Source organism: Mustelus asterias, unplaced genomic scaffold (genome assembly GCF_964213995.1).
Source record: "Mustelus asterias unplaced genomic scaffold, sMusAst1.hap1.1 HAP1_SCAFFOLD_1785, whole genome shotgun sequence".
Taxonomy (NCBI): Eukaryota; Metazoa; Chordata; class Chondrichthyes; order Carcharhiniformes; family Triakidae; genus Mustelus; species Mustelus asterias.
The window spans coordinates 44,476-66,328 of record NW_027591730.1 but is presented as its reverse complement, the minus strand read 5'-3'; the positions used below and the strand labels follow the sequence as shown (position 1 = coordinate 66,328).

Below are 21,853 nucleotides of genomic sequence, written 5' to 3'. Positions count from 1 at the left end.
AAACAACTATTGAAGGATAAATGCAGTTTTGAAAATTTTTAGTAATGCTTAATGCAAACTCGATGCTTAACGTAACAAACCTGGGCAAAGCAGCAGTCAGCAAAACTGTTAAAATTTTAAACTACATAGCTAAAACTGAAGAATCTAAGGTAGAGGAGCTGATTAAATTGTACGTTGCTCAATACTATGTCCAGTTCTGGTTGCCAAGAAAGAAGTGAGAGATACAAGTTCTGGAGGTAGTGCAGAGAAGGGCTACAAGGTTCATATCTAATGTTAAGTGTTTTGTTATAAGGAAATACAAGAGCAACTTGGAATTTTTGGCCAGCAGTTAAGGTGTTTGAGAGGTTAGCTTTTAGAAGTGCATAAGAGCTGTGGAAAAGGTAAATTTAGAACCTTACATAAATCAAATTGTGCACTGGAGAAAGATAAAGTTACAAATATTATCAGGAAATTATTCTTCACTCAAAGTGGGGTCAAAGTTTGAAATTTGCTTTCAGATATAGTTGAGGCATTTCAGAAGCAACTAGAATTGGATAATATGAGGAGTTTTTGGATGGATAAACCATTAGCTTTTCTATTTACAATTCATGTCTTCGTATTTGGAACAATGTTAATTACATTTGAAGCTTTACAATTGTCTTCAGAAAAAAGGTTTGTCTGTGATAGTACAAAGTCTAAGAAACGTTCAACTTAACCAGTATATGTCAATGCTTACTGTAATCTGAGCAAGGAGTCATGAATATAATCACCTACCCTGTTCCCATATCCTCCTTTCCCTCATCTATTTATCAAATTTAATCTTTATTCTTGACATAGTTTCTGCCTCAACCATAATCTTGGCATTCCACAATCTCACACTTGTCTATATGGAACTTTTTTGTGCACTCTCTTCTAAATCTCTTGATTTAACCTTGAATCCATGGCTCCTCAAATACTGGAAAACAGCACCGTTATCCATTTTGGCAGGAAAAATACAAAGGGAACTTATTATCTAAATGGAGTTGAACTTTTTGGACAGCCAAGATGAGAAGAAATAGAGTTTAAGATGCAAGAGGCCAGAATTAAAAACATATTAGAACCAGGAGAGTTCTCACCCAAGGTGGATAGTGGGGAGTCTACAATTGAGGGACAGTTGGAGAAGATTTTAAGGGAAAACCTTGCCAGAAGTGAGTGGAAGGCCCGAGAAAGCCCTTACAATATTTGCAACTGTACTCAACCTATGTAGTTAATCTTCCAGTTTTTGATAAATATTTGACTTGAGATTTTTAACGGTGTAAGTCAAATGGGTGCATAAGGAAAGTTGGATTAAGAAATTTGGTTTTGGTATGAGTAACTGAATTCATTGTACTTCTAATATTTTTAATCTAACTGCCTATTTAAGATAGGATATAATTATTAGTATTGATGTTCTTTAATTTTTTCCAAGCAAAAAATATAATAAAATATTACTAGTCTCTACTGAAATCATAAGAGGTTACATTGGTGAGGATGAGAATTTTAAATTGAGACATTCAGGATCCAGGAATCAAGACAATGTAGACCAGTGAGTACAGCGGTAATGAGCAAATGAGACTTGTTGAGAGTTAGGTTTCATGCAGCAGAATTTTGAATGAACTCATTTCTGAATGGTGCAAGATAGGAAACAGTCCAGGAAAGCATTGAAATAGTTATGACAGGTTGTGGGTTCCAGCAGGGGATGGGCTGAGGTGGAACAGAGCTGGATGGAACCCACAGAATTGGTTCACCAAATATCTTGCCCATCTACTTTAAATATGCTTTCAGTTTTCAAAGGGAATTAGGCACGTTTGCAGTATGAATTTGGCCTATTAATATGAACACACTATGCAATGTTTCTGTGCAATTCATTTTCCTTTATCCACTATTCGACATAGGAGTAAGTTGATTGTAGCTTAAACGACGTTTGTTGGCCACCAGAGTAATTAATTGAGTCAGCTAACTTATTGAAAAAGTCGGCTGTGCCTTCACAAGTAGGCATCACTTAATGAAAATTCAAAACTTGTATCATTTCTTTTTCATCAAACCCTTCTGCACTAAGATGCATTTATAATATGCTTAAATTCTGGACATATTTTCATAGAGGACACCCTATCTTACTTGAATGATCAGTGGCTCAGTGGTTAGCACTGCTGCCTCACAGCTTCAGGGACATGGGTTCGATTCCTGGCCTTGGGGGTGACTGTCTGTGTGGAATTTGCACATTCTCCCCGTGTCTGCATGGGTTTCCTCCAGATGCTCTGGTTTCTTCCCACAGTCCAAAGACGTGCAGGTTAGGTTGATTGGCCATGGTAAAATTGCCCTTAGTGTCCCAAGATGTGTAGGTTAGTGAGTATTCCGTGTAGATGTGTAGTACAATGCATTGGCCATGCTAAATTCTCCCTCGGTGAACCTGAACAGGCGCCGGAGTGTGGCAACTAGGGGATTTTCACAGTAACTTCATTGCAGTGTTAATGTAAGCCTACTTGTGACTAATAAATAAAAACTTAAACATATAGCCCTTCTAAGATATCCCAAATTTAAGGTTACTTTTTCCAGATGGTTCCTGTAAACGTAATTTATGATGCATGTAAATGTAGAATAAATAAGAGATTCAAAGGCAAAGTTTCACTTGTTTCGCTTATTCCGATGCATTATTATGGAAAATGGATCAATATAAGTGAATGTTCAGAATTAGATTTCATTGTAATTATTATTTGACAAACTCTCTCTCTCTATTTCAATGCAGTACCTCAGAGTGTATGGCGAATAAACGTGGACCCCCCGGAGGAATCCCATTTGAATGTCTCCTTTAGTACAAGTGATCGATGGTGGGATCAGACAGATCTAACTAAACTTATATTGGCGTCTAACAAACTGCAATGCTTATCAGAGGACCTTCAGCTCCTACCAGCCCTCACAGTGCTTGATGTAAATAGAATTTACTATAATAGTGCATCGAAAATTAGTTCAATATGTTTGTATCAAAATAGAATACAGTATATATACTGATGTGTATTTAACTCTTGTGTAGAAAAAAAATGGTTCTTAACATTCCTATCATACAACCAACATTATGAGGGGCATTAGAGAAAAAAAATCCTCTCACTTCCAGGGTGATCTGCCAGATATATGCTTGATGATAAAGGAAAGAAACATAGGCTAGAATTCTCTGACCTCGCCTATGGTTGGGATTCTCCAGTCCCACTGCTCTGGCACTACTCATCTTTTAACCTTTTGAGAGTTATACCATTCCATTTGCCAATCAGACTGATAGAGGATGGCAACATCAATTAAGTTTGGCATTTAAGCATAGCAATATGTCAGTTTGAATATTATTTCCCTTCTTTAAAACTGGTTTGAAATAAATAATTTACTACAGCAAAAATGCATAATACTCTATTTTAGAATCCATTATTTAGCAGTTTCAAGAGACATTTACACAAGAAAACCCTATTGTCATTAAGTTGTCTCTTTTCCTGCAGGTAGGAACAGAGAAGACCAATTTTCAATTTAAAGTATGAATCCATGTACTTTAGGACAGCTGTACTACTTTTTGGGTTGGGTGGGGGTTATCTATTAGCACTTAAGCACAAGGCGTTAAGAGGACATAGTTAAGTGCATGCTGATGAAATCTTTGATTCTTAATTCTTTCATAAAGCAACCTCGGATGAAAGACTTCACTAAAACCTTGTGCTTCACCCATTAGAATGCATGGACAGTTGATTTGAGTGTATGTCTTCATTGAATAATAATTAAACTGGACTTCATTAGTGAGTAGGTGCTTCTATCAATCTTTACTGAATTATAGTATTGGCTAATTCAGACTTTGAGGGAAAGAGTATTTCTCATTCAGACATCTTGACTGCTCAACTAAGTGATATTTTACCATGATTGCATTTAATGGAATAATGTAATGTACAACAGATTTTTATCTGTAGATCAAATTACTAACTTTAAAAAAATGATTCCAGGTCCATGATAATCAGCTGAGTTCTCTTCCTTGTGCAATTGGGCAGCTGCTGAATCTCCAGAAACTTAATATCAGGTACTGCAAGTGCTAAATATTTTTTGAGATGGTGTAATTTATCTACTTGAAAATAACAAGTGAAATTCCTTTGAGTAAAACTACATTAGTCAAAAACATGAATATTTCAGAACAGGAGATGGCCAATAGGCTCAATAATCCTGCCCCTTTATCATTAATCAATTCCATCCACCTACTTTCTCACTATCTCTCAGCCCTTCCAGCTCTGAGACACATCTAATTATGTCTTGAATACACTCATGCAGTCCACTTCGAACCATGGAATCATGCAGTGCTGAAGAAAGCCATTTGGCCCATTGAGTCTGCACTGACCCTCCAAAAGAGCAGCCCATTCCCCTGCATTATCCCTATAACTGCACATTGATCATGGCCAATCCACCTAACCTGCACGTCTTTGGACTGTGGAAGGAAATCGGAGGAAACCCGTGCAGGCACCAGAGAACGTGCAAACTCCACACAGACAGTCTCCCAAAGTGGGAATCGAACCCATGGCCTTGGTGCTGTGAAGCAGCAGTGCTAACCACTGTGGGCCTTCCCCTATAACTTAGGCGAAAGGTGTCTTACAAGTCTCACCTTAGTTCCCTTTTTGAAAAAAATCCTTCCCATTTTAAACGTTTGTTTTCTGCTATTTAAAATAGTTAATATAATGAATAACTTAATTTGATCAATTTTGTTTTTTCCTGTTCGTAATCTTACAAACTTCAATTAGATTACCTGTTGTGTTCTTTTTAAGCATAGTTCAGCTTTATTAACATTTTCTCACATTTTGAAATATTACTGGCTAACATTTCCTGTGGAGCTAGTCTCTGCATCATTTCATTGATAATAATGGCCTGAACTTCATTGTTGTCATGACAGTGAAACTGTTAACATTCATCATTGTTACAATTGTGAAACTGACAATGCCTTCTGGGGTTTGCACTTGCGCAGAAATCCAGAAGTTGCTACTGGTAATTCCCAGCTCCTCCACTGAGTCAGCTTTGAAGTCCCTGCAAATGAAATCTTCTGATGTGAATATTAGACTTGTAAAAATCTTAAATGTTGTGCCTTGTTAAATAAGTGCTAACAAAGTAATGCAGCACATTGGGAGAAATAATGTTATAGTTCAGGTCATGAAGTCTGCCTGGATCGTAAGTTTTGCACTTTGAATTTGGCTAGGGCGAGCATGAGATATTTCACTTCAGGTATGATTCAACTGACCCACTGAGGAGCTTTTATCAAACAAAGTTTTATTTAAGTATACAGTTAATATATATATAAAGAAAATCAGCAATAACTTTTGCCAATTACAAACAAGAAAAAAAATCATGATATTGTGTAATCATTAATGACTACAGGAAAATAAAACTTTTGAGGATGTAACTAGTAGAGTTGATCGAGGAGAGCCAGTGGATGTGATTTATTTAGACTTTCAGAAGGCTTTCAACAAGTCTCACATAACAGACTACCATGTAAAGTTAAAGCACATGGGATAGCAGGTAATGTTTTGAGATGGATAGAAATCTGGTTAGCAGATAGGAAGCAAAGGGTTGGCATAAATGGGTCTTTTTCTGATTGGCAGTCAGTGACGAGCTATGCTGTAGCCTGCACCAATGGCAATTCCCTGATGTTCTCCCATTCCTAGCCTATCCTTTCCTTGCCTGGAGACCCTGAGATGCTAGGATACTGAATTAGACTCTTGTACATTACTCCATAAGGGATCCTGTCTTTTGTACCCCTGTCTATGTTAGGAGGGTGTGCACCATGGCTCCATATGCTCACAGTTTTATCCTGAGATCCCCCACTCTGTCTGATATCCTTTTTTTTATCCGTACAAGAGGAGACACTGACTACAACGATATTGAAATCATTCATATGAATATTCACTGGTCTTTTCTACATGTTTGTATGGAATATTCATTACTCTCCACTGTACTAGACTTTGGGGATTTGTGTTTTGTGGCAAATCCAAAATGAAAAGTTACAATAAAAATATTCTGTAAAAAAAAAATCAAAAACATGAATCTTGCAATGAATCCAGATTGAACTTGGAACCGATACTGGCAAAGAGGGATCTCAATTCAGCCTCAGACTTTCAAGTTTTTTTTAATGAATTGTGTAAAAATCATAAAAATATTTTATTCAAAATATGTTAAAGAAAAAAATCTACCACTTGTGGGGCTCAAAACCACAATCCTGGGATTAAGAGTCCATTTTTATCTCCTGAGTTAGTCGGGCTGTAGGGGAACTTCTTACACACCACCTTCCCCACTTGGGACTTTCTAAAGCTTTGCGTACTCCAGTGTTTGACAAATAAGCTCTGCACATATTCACTGTAGTTCAATATTTGTAAAGTGGCAAACGCAATTGGTATTCTTTCACTCTTGTTATCAAATTCATAACTTATGGAATTTCAGAGATAACGTGGACATGTAGTTCTACACTTAAGAGCTGATTTTCAATCAGAACATTTAGTGTAGAAAAAAATGTTTAAAACCTGATAGTGAATGTTACCTTTACGTGGCTAAAGTTGCATTATTAAACTGGCCTGGGACCAAAATAGCATGTACCCACCATCTTGCTGAAAGAAACTGCACGTGTACCAGCAGCAGTAATCCAGGATGGGTGCACATGCACAGTTGTTCCTGGCACTGGCCAGTGGAATCGTGAGTTACAGCAATCCTCATTTCAGTGTCTGGTAGACTGGCTGTGAGAATTTTTAAATGTCATTGGCCGTGTGGTGACATGTCTGTTGCTGGATACTAGAGGTACTCTTGTTCTGATGTCAGATTCAAAATAATGTTAAATGGCACTGCTGCCTCATAGTGCCAGGCACCTGGGTTCAATTCCGACCTCTGGACACTGTGTGGAGTTTGCACATTCTACCCGTATCTGCGTGGGTTTCCTCCGGGTGCTCCGGTTTCCTCCCACAATCCAAAGATGTGCAGGTTAGGTTGATTGGCCATGCTAAATTTCCCCTTAGTGTCAGGGTAAATACGTGAGGTTACGGGAGTAGGGCCTGGGAGGGGTTGTTGTCGGTACAGATGCGATTTGCGATGGCCTCTTTCTGCACTATAGGGATTCTATGAAAGGGACAGAGATCATTAAATCTTAGTGTTTGGCTTTATTCATGGTTAGCAGAAAGCATTGTTGCTTTGCCATTGACTGTGAAATCTGAGCCATTATCCTTCCTGTGATTAGGTAACCGTAAGTGCTTCCAGGGTTCCAAGTGGGACTGACCAACATTTTATAAAGCAACAATACAAGCTAATTTGCTTTCTTTTCTAATGCTGCTGCTAAAGGCTGACCAGAACTTTGCAACAATCTGCAACAAAACACTGTGCTGACTTTCAGAGATAAACTGACAATTTCCTTCGTGATACACTAGTATGATTTTTTTCACTTAGCACTTCATCCCTCTTTTTTATTCCTTACTCCTAAACTAATAATTTTGCCCTGATTCACATTGAAAATGATTTGCATATTTTAGCCAAGTGGAACAGTCTAGCTCACATTTTTCACAAATCCTATCAAAGATCCAATAAATATTTCCTTGAAAAAAGCACTTACAAACATGCTTGCTTTTCAGCGTTTTAACCTTTTTCCCATGAGTTCTATTTCTTAAGCACAATTGCGTTTTCAAATTTAGTGATTTCAGACAGTTTTTTTTAAAGTAAAGTTTATTTATTAGTTATATTAACACTGCAATTAAGTTACTGTGAAATTCCCCTAGTCGTCACACTTCGGCACCTGTTCGGGTCAATGCACCTAACCAGCGCGTCTTTCAGACTATGGAAGGAAACTGGAGCACCCGGAGGAAACCCACGCAGACACGGGAAGAACGTGCAAACTTTACACAGACAGTGACCCAAGCCAGGAATCGAACCCGGGTCCCTGGCACTGAGAGGCAGCGGTACTAACCACTGTGACACCCAAGTTGGGACAGGATTTTCAATTCCAACCCCTCACTTTGTCGAGAACAGCAGCCTAACATCAATTTTTGACAAACACTAACCATCTAATTAAGGACAATGGCCAGGGCCTTGCAACTGGAAGGTCAATAGGTACCCTATTAAACATTTAACTAACAAATGGCCAGTGGTTCAGGACCACCATTGTGGAAGGAGAACATTTACACAGGGTAACTTGCAATGCAGCACGTGAAATGGGGGAGTTCCAACTCTTTTGTATAAACCAAATCAAACGAACTGAGGGACAAAATCGCTTAAAGGGAGTTGGGGGTGGGTTTAGTTGGCTTCTGATTGATGGCCTTAACGGCCTCTTAATTAACTTAAGCTACCCACCACTTGCAACCAGGTGGCTGTTCTGTCTCCGAACCAGTCATCAAAAATGGCCTGGGGATGGTGCTGGGAAACTCATACTTGTGCCTGCTCACCTCAGTTCTTGCCCCCTCAGCTTCCAAAAAAACTGCCCTTGACATCAAATCTTTCCAACTAATCAACTTGCGACCAAAATTTAGTTATTCACAGAGTGGTGCTGGTTTTGCCTGTTAGAATTTTACTTGGATGGAGGTTTGACAGTAAGTGTCATCATTGCTGCTTTGGTCTTCAAAAACATTGGTGAACGCTCTTTTCAGCCTTGCAAAACTTGAATAAGCAATGCCAGCCAGCAAGAATAAAATGTGCATCTTTCAGGATTGCATTTGCAAATTCAGAAACAATGCCAATTTGCAACAAGCTACCAATCCTTACTGATCTGATGTCATAAAATCCACCTGTGATCATGTGAATACAATGCTCAAAATTCTTGTTGATGGAATTAATTGAGTTTTGTGCATGTTTTGGTTGCACAATTTGTATTGATCAACTTGTGATGGATTCTTTTGATGCCTGACAAAACTACTCTGAGTCAACTAGCCATGTTAACAGCTGATTAATTAACTGCTGTTAAAATAACCGCAAAGTAATATTGTCTTGTATAAATATGGTCTGAGGTTGGGACTGCCACTTTATTTTCATCTAATGACCTCCTTATCATCAAACAGCTGAGCCTCGGATGGTATAGGTCAAACCTAGAGTAATGCTTTAGAGTTACAGACTCGAATCCCAACATGGTAGATTGTAAATCCTCCTGTGGAAAGCATGGCTGATCTGAAATTGTGGGAAGTTGGAGTGACATGAGCGGCCTGAGAATGCAGGGCCTTCAAGCCTTTCAGCAACTTTCACAGCAAACCTTCAGCACTGCAGCCCGCAGGCGAGTGGAGAATAAGGTTCCCAAGAAGCAGAAGATATTCCAGGTGGGCAATGGGATGCCGGTCAATTTAAAAGCGATGTGATGGATGCAGTGCTGCACAAGCTAACCATGGGCCTCACTCGCAGGTACAGTGTATGTTGTCGACACACTCTTCAAAATTGCCCTGCCCAAGAAGAAGTAATGTCAGCTTTCGGACATGCCTAACTCTTCGTTTTATTCCATAACCTTGTCTAACCGTAAAACTATAAATTATCAGGGGACCTGACTGTTCACGGTTTATGGGAACAGTTATTTATTTAATGATGAGGCTTGTATAACCAAGAAATAAAGTGATTCATCACGTGAAAAAAAGCAATTGTGGTATAGGTAACAGGTACTACTGCAATGAGAACAGCTATCACTTTACACACATTGGTCCTTTAACTGGAATCCTCAGATGACTAGTGCCATTTGTGTACTAAAAGGTCAGTAATTACATGAGACTACAGCATATTTATTCACTTGTCAGTTAGTACACAGAGGCCGGGTATTTTTAAATTTTCTGATTCATTAAGTGTGGTGCAAATACAAGATTTTAAAAATTAATTTCCAAGATGTGGGTATCACTGACCAGGCCAGGATTTATTGCTCATCCCTAGTTACCCTTGAGAAGGTAGTAGTGAGCAGCCTTCTTGATTCATTGCAGTCCCTGAGATGTAGGTACCCACACAGTGCTGTTAGGATGTGTTACAGGATATTGACCCAGTGACACTGAAGGAATGGTAATATATTTCCAAGTCAGATGGTGGTGTCTTCAGGTATTTGCTGGCTTTGACCTTCTAGATGGTAGCGGTCGTTTGGAAGGTGCCGCCTAAGGAGCCTTGGTGAGTTTCTGCAATGCATCTTGTAGATGGTCACACTGCTATCGCTGTGCATCAGTGGTGTAGGGAATGAATGTTTGTGGAAGGGGTAACAATCAAGTGGGCTGCTTTGTCCTGAATGATATCAAGCTTCTTGTGTTGTTGGGGCTGCACTCATCCAGGCCAGTGGAGAGTATTCCATCACACTCCTGACTTGTGCCATGTAGATGATGGGGGTGGTGATGGCCTAATGGTATTACCGCTAGACCATTAATCCAAAAACTCAGCGAATGTTCTGGGGACTTGGGTTCGAATCCTGACATGACAGATGGTGGAATTTGAATGCAATAACAAAACAAATCTGGAATTAAGTATCTACTGATGACCAGAAACCATTGTCGATTTTTGTACAAACCCATCTGGATCACTAATATCCTTTTAGGGAAGATAATCTGTTGTCCTTAACTGGTTTGGCCTACATGTGAGCTACACCAATGTGGTTGGTTCTCAACTGCACTCCAAGGTTAACTTGGATGGGCAATAACTGCTGGCCAGCCAGTGATGCCCATGTCCCATGAATGAATAAGAAAAAATGGACAACAGGCTTTGGGGAGTGAGGAGGTGAGCTACTTGCCACAGGATTTCTAGCCTTTGACCTGCTCTTGTAGCTACAATATATATGAACTAGTCCAGTTCAGTTTCTGGTCATTGGTTAGCCCCCCAGAATGTTGATAGTGGGGGATTTGGTTCTGCACTTTTAAGGATTTAAGTGATACAATAAATAACCTATTGTAAATTTTTCATGATCACAATGAGCTGCCAATCTATTTGATCCGTAAAAATGCATTCATAGTATTTGTGCATGGACTACGTTGTAAAATCTTGTCTGCTGAAATGTGTGATTATTTAAATCACAGATGCATTAGAAATCTTAGTGATATATGAAGTAGTTGATGTTTTGAATCATATTTTGTGTTATATTTCGATAATTTCAAAGTGAGGAAAACCAGACAATCGAGTTTGGATTAAAGCCATAAAAATGTACATCTTTAAGTATGTGACCCTAGAAAAATATAAATGTATGAATATATACGATTTTTCCACCTTTCAACCCGCAGCCACAATAAATTAAAAGAGTTGCCGGATGAGTTCTGGAATTTAAAGAGCTTGAAAAGTCTGCATCTTCAACACAATGAACTAGAACGGATTCCAGAGAACATTGGTCAACTTGTCCATTTGGAAGAGCTGGTATGTTGCTGAAATTATGGGAAGAGCTTCTAAGGATGTCTCAAATGGTTAAATTATAGTTTTTGTTTTACAGACGTGCTAAATGTTAACCAGTACTTTTCCTTGATATTGATAGACATGGTCTATGTTTTTTTTCTACTTTATTTTACATTTGTGGTTTTCTATTTACCTTAGTTGGTGAGCATTGTTGTCTTCTACTGTATATTTTATAATACAATTTAGGATTGAAATGGAAGATTATCTTTGATACATAAGTAAGGACTGGAGAAAGAGAGCAACTTGAATGATGGGACCTGTATATTTCAATTTGGGTACTTGCAATGCTGTAACCACTCTTCAATTTTGCTTTATCCAGCAACAGATTTTTTTGTCATTTGAAGATTTCAAGAAATACTCACAGGGAAATAGATAGATTTTCTAGAATTAAGGTGTCAAGGGGTATGGGGAGAGCATGGGAGTATGGCAGTGGCATAGAGGATCAGCCTTGATCGTACTGTCTGGTCGACCAGATTTGAAGGGCTGAATTACTTGCTCCTCCAATTTTCTTTGTTTCTATGGAAGACCACCATAATTTGTAATTGTGACCTCCCGTTGCTTTCTGTTTGTCTTTTGCAGTGTTATAGCGCTGGATGAACAATGGTCTAGTTTAGACTGCAGAAGAATAGCATGTATCAAGCCCTGAGTTACCTGAGAATAACAACAAAGAATCTGAAACAAAAACAGAAAATGCTGGAAATATACAGTTGAATAGCCAGAATATATGGAGAGCACAGATGAGATTAACATTTCAATCCATGCCACAGAGGATTTAGCAGTTGCTATCAGTCCCAGTGAAACTCCTGTGGAGTTGTTCATAGTGAGCTAAATGATGCAGAATGACAGGAGTGTTAAACTACATGGTGTATATTGAGTTCAGCTGTGTTATTTTTGAAGTAATGCAGTCTATTTATCACTGAGTAACCATAGGCTGTAGTCAGAGTTTTATCATTTGATTAGGGAAGTTTGGAGAATTAATACATTCGTTAGAATCCGGCTGCAGCAGCTCAGGAGCATACATAGTATTGTCGGGTTGTTTTACATTTGCAAGAGTGCAACATCTATTCTTCACACTCATCTTTTCTCCCCTTTCTGTTTGCTGCTTACTTTTGTTTTCTTTCTTTCCTCATACCTTCTCCTGGTTTCTCATTTCTAATATCTTCAGCTTACTCTGTTTCTTATCCTCTTCCCCTATCTTTTACTCTTCTGCTCTCTCTCTCTCTCCTTCCTCCAAGCTCTGCTTCTCTCCTCTGCTTTCTCACCTAACCATTCTATACCATCTTTGCTGGACCTTCATCACCACCTTTTTTACCTCTCCCTCTACCCTATTTACTGTCCATCTCCTCCATTTTGTACCACTCCCTCATTATCCCTCCTTCCCTTCAATCACTTCAACTGCTCTTCCTCTTTCCCCATTCCTTCCCTCTTTCCCTTATTCCTCTCCGGTATTGAATATTCACACTGATTTTCAAGTGTTTTACGCCATCTTTTAATTTTTTAATGTATAGTAATCAGATTCTCTGGAAACTTTGGTTTAACTGACTGATGGTAAGACTGTTGTAAGTTTCAGTGGGTCATTGTAAGAAATTCTAGGCCATTGATTACAGTTACAACAAATGTTACACACGTAAGGATGTTGAAGCACACTTTTGGTAGTCCATGGAGCCCGATGAAGGACCACCATTACATGAAAGTCAAAATTGCTTTCATTCTGTGACTACAGTTTGACTTGAGTATTTTGATTATGTGGGAATCACAAGAGGTAGTTTATGCCATTTGATACATTCTTACTTGGATAGTGGGGAAGTAAGTGGTTATACAGAGGAAATAGGACCAGGTTGTTACAAAAATGTGAGGTGTGTTCACTTATAAGAAGAGGCTAATGTTTATATTGGCTTTGGGATCGTAACAAAATTCCACAATATTTTTTGAACCAACAAAATAAACTTCATTATAATGGTCAGAAAAATAAAACAATTTGCAGTATGTATCTTGTGCTCGGGACATTCAGAATCAACATGAGGTATATTTGAATTAACAGGCAAACTGGTCGAACACAATACCCCGCACAGTAAATGGCAGTTGTGACCGAGAGATCACACGGATTTCTCAGCAACCCACCCAGATGTCAGTGTTCACTGAGTTACACAATCTTGTTAAAATTCTGTCTCCCTTATGAAGGGGTGCAAGTCTTCACTCATCCCTTTTGAAGATCTAGCCTCAAAATTTCCTCCAAAAGCCGCTCTGACTTGGACCGCCTAAATGACTGCTTACCTCCCAAGATTTCAATCTCGTCTCCTGAGATGATGTTTCCCTGGATTTCTGTGTCTGCATTCCAGCCTCTAATTGCTAGCACAATTTCAGCTCTTTAATGGCCAGCTAACTTCATTGAGCTGCCAATGATCCTGGATTTCACCACACTCCATTTCCCCATCGGCGTCTGGCTATAAATGGTTTCTTGGAGCCATAGGCTGGAATTTTCCGGTCTGTCTTGCTGGCTGGATCTTCTGGTCGCCCCAATGGCGAACCCTTGCTGCGGGTTTGCTGGTGGAGGGGGGGTGCGTAGAAAGGGAAATCCAGTTGACAGCAGCAGAATCTTCCAATCCCACCACTAGCCAATGGTGGCCTCCTTCACCACCACGAAACACGCCATAGGGAGGCACAGAAAATCCCGCCTATAGAGTCATAGAATTTTACAGCACAGAAAAAAGTGAGCAATAAGTTAGTTAATGTCCTCTAATTCCAATTTAGTTTTGGCAAGTTTTATCCACTACCAATCAGAAATGAAAAATCAACTGTAATTTAAAATGTTGGAGTAGCTATACTTAGTTTCATGCAGTTTCACTTGGTTTGGACTACTGTAGGGCAGTTGCTCTGTGTTTAACTTAATGCTTTACACCCATAAATTTTAAAGGAAAATGAATATGCCTAGAAATGAACACAATTCTGGAAATGTCAGGAAGGAAACATGCGTAGTTATTAGATTTTCATCCATATTTGTTTTTAGGGACTAAAACTGTACCCGTCCTGAAAATGTTAGTTACAAATTGGCTGTGTAATAATTGTTAGAATACTGATTCAGTCCTCTGTGTTTTACAGGATGTGTCCAACAATCAGCTTTTAACAGTTCCAAACACCCTTGGTGAGCTGTCGAGTCTACTACGATTCAATCTGGCTAACAACAAACTGAAGAGCATACCCTCCGACATTAGCAACATGAGAAGTAAGATTGTTTGAAAATTTAAAAAGTGGGACAATGGCTTCCTGTGTTTATTTTCCATATTCAAGTTCCCTAATATTCTAATCCATTCTTGTTGGTAGCTGGGTGTGACAGTTCTCCTCCTCGGCAACATTTGACCAGACACTACTAAAAAGAGTTGACTGTCGCGGAACATTTCATATTGAATGGATGTGATACCGTTATCACGGTGCTGGAGTGCATTGGAGCTTCACCACAATATCCAATAGCATGGGGGAACTGAGTTTGTTGAAATAAAGTGTGTGAGAACTCTGCTTGAAGTTCAAGATTAATTTGTTTCATAATTTGATTTATTTTATGCAGATTTAAAACTGTTGGAGGCAACTCACAACGAACTGGAATGTGTCCCTCCAGAATTAGCAAAGATGGCATCATTGGAACAACTTTACTTGAGGCATAACCGACTCCACCACCTACCAGAGTTTCCATCCTGTAAATTTTTGAAGGTACTTTGAGAGCATCACGAAAATATTAACAATACTAATAATAATACCTCTCTTTTTAAAATAATTTCTGGATATCTAATTGGAGGTGGTGTATCAAAATGTTACCTGTACACTTGTGGACATGTTGGGGCGATTCTCCCAAAAGAATTCCAAGGGGGGGAATTTTACCATTTTGAGTCTGGTGCCGGATCTGGGAGTCAAATAGATCCGTGCCTGGAATCCTCTTTGCAATGCGCCCATACGTGTTTTGCCGGCTCCGGCCTGATCCGCGCTGTGGGGCGGGGCTTAGCTCTGGCGGACCGATCGGAGCTCTGAACTGTGGATGGGGCGGGGGATGTATCATCTCCTGGGGGTGGGGGGGGGGATGATGTATCATCCTCTGGTCGGGGGGGTTCCGCTGCCCGTCTGCGGCCGATCCCTCCTGGCACCATCACTGGTGCACTACCAGCCATAGCCATCTCTCCCACTCTCTCGCACCTGCAGGGAAGAGTAATCTGTGGCTGGTAGTGTACCAGTGATGGTGCCAGGAGAGATTGGCCGCAGACAGGCAGCGGAACCCCCCCCCCCACCGACCAGAGGATGAGACGTCACACCCCACCCCCCAGGGGATGAGACATCACATCCCCTCTCCTCCCCCCCCCACCAACCCCGGGGATGATCGGTCACACGCCCCCCCCCCCCCAAGGGGATGAGACATCACAACCCCTCTCCACCTCCCGCCCCGACCAGAGGATGACCTGGGTCAGAGAGCCGTTGCAGTCTCTGACCCCGCTCTTCGGAGGCTGCAGTGGCAACTTCAGACTTTTATTTTGCAGGTCGATTACAGCGCGGACCCGGGTCGGGCCAGAAGACGGTAAAGTGGGATTTGGCGGTAGAGCTCGGCGCGCGGTTCATTAAGTCAATTTAAATGCACGCAAATGCATTTAAATCATCACGCCGCCCAATTCGGGCGCGGGCCGGTCCCGCGCCCGAATCGGGTGTCGGTAAAGGTACGATCTGCTCGGATTCAGGTGCAGATCGCGTTAAAGGCCCGACGCCCAACTTTACCGTGATTTCGGGCGCGAAGTTTTGGTAAAATCAAGCCTCCAGTGTCGAATTTGTGCAAAAACTGGAGTAAATCATGCTGCTTTTTTCAGTGGGAGTTTAAAAAAGAATCTCCCTCACTCTGCACTGCTGAGTGCACTAACATGAATCCAGTTGAAAATCAGAAGGCAGGCCATATTCCCACTGGAGAGGCCGGCAGCATAGCACTGAGTGGGCCACTGTGCATGTGCTGATCTGTCAGTGCTGAGATCGGCGCATGCGCAGTAGCCCTACGCTGCCGGCCTCTTGATTGCTGGCCAGCTCGATCACCTGGCTAGGCCCGTGATCGCACAACGGTGGCCCTCTCAACCTCCTACAGCCTGATTGATGGTTTCCTGGACACGAGGATGCTGAGCAGGTTCTATTAAGCTCGAAGGCCAATGAGAGGTCTTCCAGCTTGGAAGTGGCAGGTCTTTATTTCTCTAGTTTCCTAAATTAGCTGTTCTTTAGATTTTTGGTGCTGGTTTTCTTAGCCATTACTCCACTATATGGCTTTTTCTCTCGCAGTGCTGAGAGAGATATTCCTGCTCTAGCTGCCTGTTACCAACTGCTATGTGTTCAGTTAAAAACACAACCCCAAAAGCCATTGTGTTTTAAAGGTGCCTGATTACTAAGCAATGACATTTCCATTCCTAAAGCTTTTATTTACTTTTCACACTGTAACCTCTCTAAGCACATTAGAAGCACAGTGGTCCAAACCCCCACACATGCAAACATCTTTGTCTACCATGAATCTAACTAAGGTTTTACTCTTCTCATACAGAACCACTGAATTAAACCCACTTCAATCTATACCTCGTTTCTATTATTTAACAACACAAATAAAGATCCTTTAAAACTACTTGCTTTTCTTGCGCTGTGTAGCTTGGAAATCGTACACACCACTGCCATTGTGCATTGGTGGTGGAGGGAGTGAATGTTGAAAGTGGTAAAAAAAAGTGCCAGTCAAGTGGGCTGCTTTGTCCTGGATGGTGTTGAGCTCTTGAGTGTTGTTGGAGCTGCAATCATCCAGGCAAGTGGCGAGTATTTTGATTTGATTTATTATTGTCACATGTATTGGGATACAGCGAAAAATATTGTTTCCTGCATGCTATACAGACAAAATATACTATTCATATAGTACATAGGGGAGAAGGAAATGAGGAGGGTGCAGAATATACTAGTGCAGTCACAGCTAGGGTGTAGAGAAAGTCTGGCAGCAAGAAAGAAGCGGTTCTTGAGTCAGTTGGTATGTGATCTCAGACTTTTGTACCTTTTTCCCTGACTGAAGAAGGTGAAAGAAAATATATCCAGGGTGTGTGTGGGGTCCTTGATTATTCCATCATATTCCCAACTTCTGCCTTGTACACTGTGGACAGGGTTTGGTGAGTTACTTGCTGCAAAATTCCAAGCCTCTGAACTGTTCTTGTAGCCAAATATTTATATGATTAGTCCAGTTCAGCTTCTGGTCAATGGGAACTACCAAAATGTTGATAGTGGAGGATTCAGCAATGATAATGCCATTGAATGTAATGGGGAGATGGTTAGATTCTCTCTTGTTGGAGATGGTCATTGTCTGGTACTTGTGTGGCACAAATGGAACTTGCCCCTTATTAGAAGCCTGAATGTTGTCCAGGCCACTTTCAAGCTGGAAGACATCTCATTGGCCTTCCAGCTCAATAGAGCCTGCTCAGCATCCTTGATTGGATAGCTAGCCCACCTCCTGTCTGGGAGACCATCAATCTGTATGACACAGACTGCTTCAGTACCTGAGGAGCCATGAATAGTGCTGAGCAATGTGTGCTCATCAGTGAGCAATGAACATCCCCTCATGATGGAAGAAATTTCTTTGATGAAGTAGCTGAAGATGGTTGGGCTTAGGACACTATCTTGAGGAACTTAATGTCGTGAGGCAGAGATGATTGACCTCCAACAACCACAACCATCTTCCTTTGTGCTAGGTATGGCTCCAACCAGTGGAATGTTTTCCCCTGATTCCCATTGACTTCAGTTTTGCTAGGACTGGCTGCTAAACTTGGTTAAATGAGCCCTGAAACTCCCTATCATCTCTGTATCTCTCTTGCTGTCACTCGTGCTCTGTCCTTCCAGATGTGTGATAGTGTGATGTAGAAGGGTGCTCTTGAGAACTGTCGTTCAAGTTTTCTGTTGGAGGGGCTGGGGAAAATATGGCTTGAAAGTTTGCTAGATGCGTTTATATATCCTACTCAACTTCCCAGTTCAATTTATATACAGTAAATATTCAATGATATTCTATTGAGTATAGTATTTATCCTACAAATAAGTTGCATAGGCACAAATGTGTTGCCAGATCCCGCTCAAGATTGTGATTAAACCATATGTTGAACAAATATCTGAGTATCTTGCTAAGGCCATCAAGATATGTTATTACTGATTTATTTGCATTGTAACCGGGACTAATGTGACTCAGGAAATGTTTGTCGACTAGCCTGAAAATCAATCCTGTTACTGGAGGAATTTTGAAATGCTTCCAAACACGTTTAATTTTTTACTGGTGATTTGAAATTTCTTTCCTGATTTAATTTCTGGTACTCTAACAGGCAGAAGTTAAATTTTTTCAGTGCCACTTGCTTAGGATTGCACAGAAATTACAACACAGATTCAGACAATTTAGCACAACTAATTAGGTGTTGCTGTTTCTCTTCCACAAGCAGCAGGTCTAATCTCATACGACCATCCAATTCCCAAACCTCTTGATTAATCTTTCTTTCAGCCACTACCAAACATGTTCTTTAATATTGACATGGTCTTTGTTTTATTTTCTAACTCCGGTAATGATTTCACAACTTTTTGTAGTTGATTTTTAAAAGAACTTTGTCCTAAATATCTTGCATTTAATCGTATATCCCTGTACTTTTGTTCTGGACTCCTCAGATACTAGAAAATAAAATGTACCACCTCACAGAAGGAAGTGATTAAATACCATCTCCAATCCAAAAACTTTCCAATTTCAATGAAATGCTTCCAACTACTGTATGTTTGACACATGCAGAAATCATCAGGAATACTCAGATTATTAACACTTGATACATGACATTAGCTTTTACTTCACTGATGAACTAATGGTTTCATTTGGTATAAGTTGCCATCTTCAATATGTGCTAAGTGCCTTCCGTTATTATGTTGCTATCTTCCTTTCTCTGGACTCTTGCATCTTTAGTGCCCTTTTGCTTGCATAATCAAAACCGCAGGATAACAAATTCAAGCTGAAGTGTTATTTACAAAACAGTCAATTATATCACCAATATCCACCAGTACTTCCACACACAAATAGTAACTAAAAAAATAGCCCAGCCACCAGTTAAATTTTGTTACTTTTCATTTGCTGTTGCGAATGTGTGGAATAGACTGTACGTTGCATTATTGGGAGTGAATACCATTGGCAAATTGGAGAAAGCAGTGTAGCTTCCAGTAAGTGATTCAAGAGATACGAGAGAATATCATAGTTTAACTTTAGGACTGACCAGATGAACCACAATTGTCTTTCTGATTGTATGCACTTCTACATTCCTAAATAATGTGATTGTAATTATACAAGTAACTTTATAATACTGGAGAAATTATAGTGATTAAATTTAAAATTGCGTTGATATGAAGGTTGGCATAAAGGCCATTAGAATTGTTTTATCGTTTAATACTGAAATAACGTTGTGCACAGCAAAGCAAAGCAATGTTATTTTTGTGATGATTCAATTACACTGTCGTTTTTATCAAAGATGAACAGTGAAGATAATTCAATAGAAGGGAGTTGAAACAAACAATCTGATGGGAAAGCAATGTGAGTGAAGTGTAGCCAATAGCCCTGTAAAAAAGATAGAAATATCAAAGGCAAGGTGTAAAACTAGCAAACCATGTTAACAGTCATTGTGTCTGGCAGCATCTGTAAGGCAAGAAAAGAGCTGACGGTTTCGAGTCCAGATGACCTTTTGTTATCTGGACTCAAACGTCAGCTCTTTTCTCTCCTCCTTACAGATCCTGCCAGACCTGCTGAAATTTTCCAGCATTTTCTCTTTTGGTTTCAGATTCCAGCATCCGCAGTAATTTGCTTTTAGCAGTCATTGTGGCTGGTGTCCTAGCATGTAACAACTGTTATCAGGATCGGCTAGAAATGAAAGTGAATTCCCCACTGTTCCTGTTTATTTTCCTTTTGAAATAGAGTGTATGGTCATCCTTTTAATAGCATTTCCATTCAGATGATTGCGAAGCAATGTGATTCAAATGTTGTTAATTTCATAGTGTCCTAATTTCATAAACATTTCTGTGATGAATGTTACACATACAAGTTGATAGCTGAATTTGGAGGTATTTTAAAAGAGGGTGATGCTGATCTTTATAAAATCTGAGATGAAGAAAGCTGCTTGAAACGTGAAGTACAATGATTCCCAACTAATGACCAGAAAATAGATAACGTGTCACAGTGCTCTATTTTGGACATTCATTTAACGTGATAAGATTATATGAAGGGAAGTTTGATTATACAATTACCGTTGTGGTTCCAAAGGGCTATCAGCATAGAGGGTTGTGGAAAAACTGATTATTTGTATGCTTCTAAGGTGACTGGAGGATACCATGTGATGAATATTGCATAACACGGTGTTGTCAGCAGATTTTGTAAACTTGCCACTGAAATGTTTTTTGATGTTTCCTATTATTATGAGGTTGGTGAAGAATTAAATAACGCTCTTCCCTGTTTGCTTAATTAATTTGAATATTGAACTTCTTTGTCACAATATTGTATACCAGTATTGTGAGAATGTTTATATATATATCTCTTGTAAATGGTGTTACCTTGGTGGAAAGTATCATGTTTTCTTCCCATGCTCCATTGTTAAGATTATTATGAAATTTTATAAATGTAGTTGGTTAGTTTCAGCAATTACGTTCTATGAAGAAATCCTAACATTGTTTTAACAACAGTCTAGAGAAAGGGACAATAATTGTTCTATTTTTAAATACCTTTATTGTAAATTATATTAGAAGAATGTGATCTGAAAAATTGAATGTTGTGTGCAGAAAATCTTGAAATGCTGCCCCTTGTGTGATAGATGGTACCCGTGCCCAGTTGTTAAAAAAAAACATGCAAATCAATATGGTGGTTGAAACATAATGATTTAACTGAGATGAAATATCTTGCATATGTCTGTGTTTTTTTTGTAATTTTATATTTGAGTTTAACAATTGTACCTCTACACTTTAGGAACTTTATGTTGGAAATAATCAGATTGAGTATTTGGGCGCAGAGCACCTGAAAAGTTTAAGTGCCATCATCGTACTGGAGCTCCGCGACAACAAGTTGAAATCACTGCCAGATGAAATTATTCTGCTTCAAGACCTAGAACGTCTTGACCTCACAAATAATGACATTAGCAGGTACATGTAGAAATACTAGTACTTCTTTAATATGGTGCCCATTCTTAAACATGTATTTTATTTTCATCTACTTCAATTCCAAATAATGTAGAAGCTTCTGATTTGGAAATACGTATATTGTTTAAGAAGCAATGTGCTACTTGATGCATCATGCCATGCCATAAAGTGGCAGGGTATTAATTTATACTATTCATCACAATGCATCTGAGCGTAGTTAGTCATTCTTCCCCAAAAGAGAGAATCTGAGGGTAAACTGCAGTAGGCTAACATTCAGTTGCTATTGCTAAAGGAGAACAGATTGGCTGCAACTAATTAGTGC

At 39.7% G+C, this 21,853-nt stretch overlaps 1 protein-coding gene across 1 annotated transcript in view; it reads left to right on the top strand.

The window, feature by feature from the left end:
- The window catches only part of lrrc40 (leucine rich repeat containing 40), a 60,998-nt gene that overhangs the window by 2,389 nt on the left and 36,756 nt on the right, over positions 1-21,853 (top strand). Inside the window, exons 2-7 of the mRNA XM_078206787.1 lie at positions 2,744-2,925; positions 3,969-4,042; positions 11,193-11,322; positions 14,458-14,581; positions 14,921-15,063; positions 21,362-21,534. Coding sequence (XP_078062913.1) covers positions 2,744-2,925; positions 3,969-4,042; positions 11,193-11,322; positions 14,458-14,581; positions 14,921-15,063; positions 21,362-21,534 — 826 coding nt within the window. The remainder of the gene's footprint in view (positions 1-2,743; positions 2,926-3,968; positions 4,043-11,192; positions 11,323-14,457; positions 14,582-14,920; positions 15,064-21,361; positions 21,535-21,853) is intronic.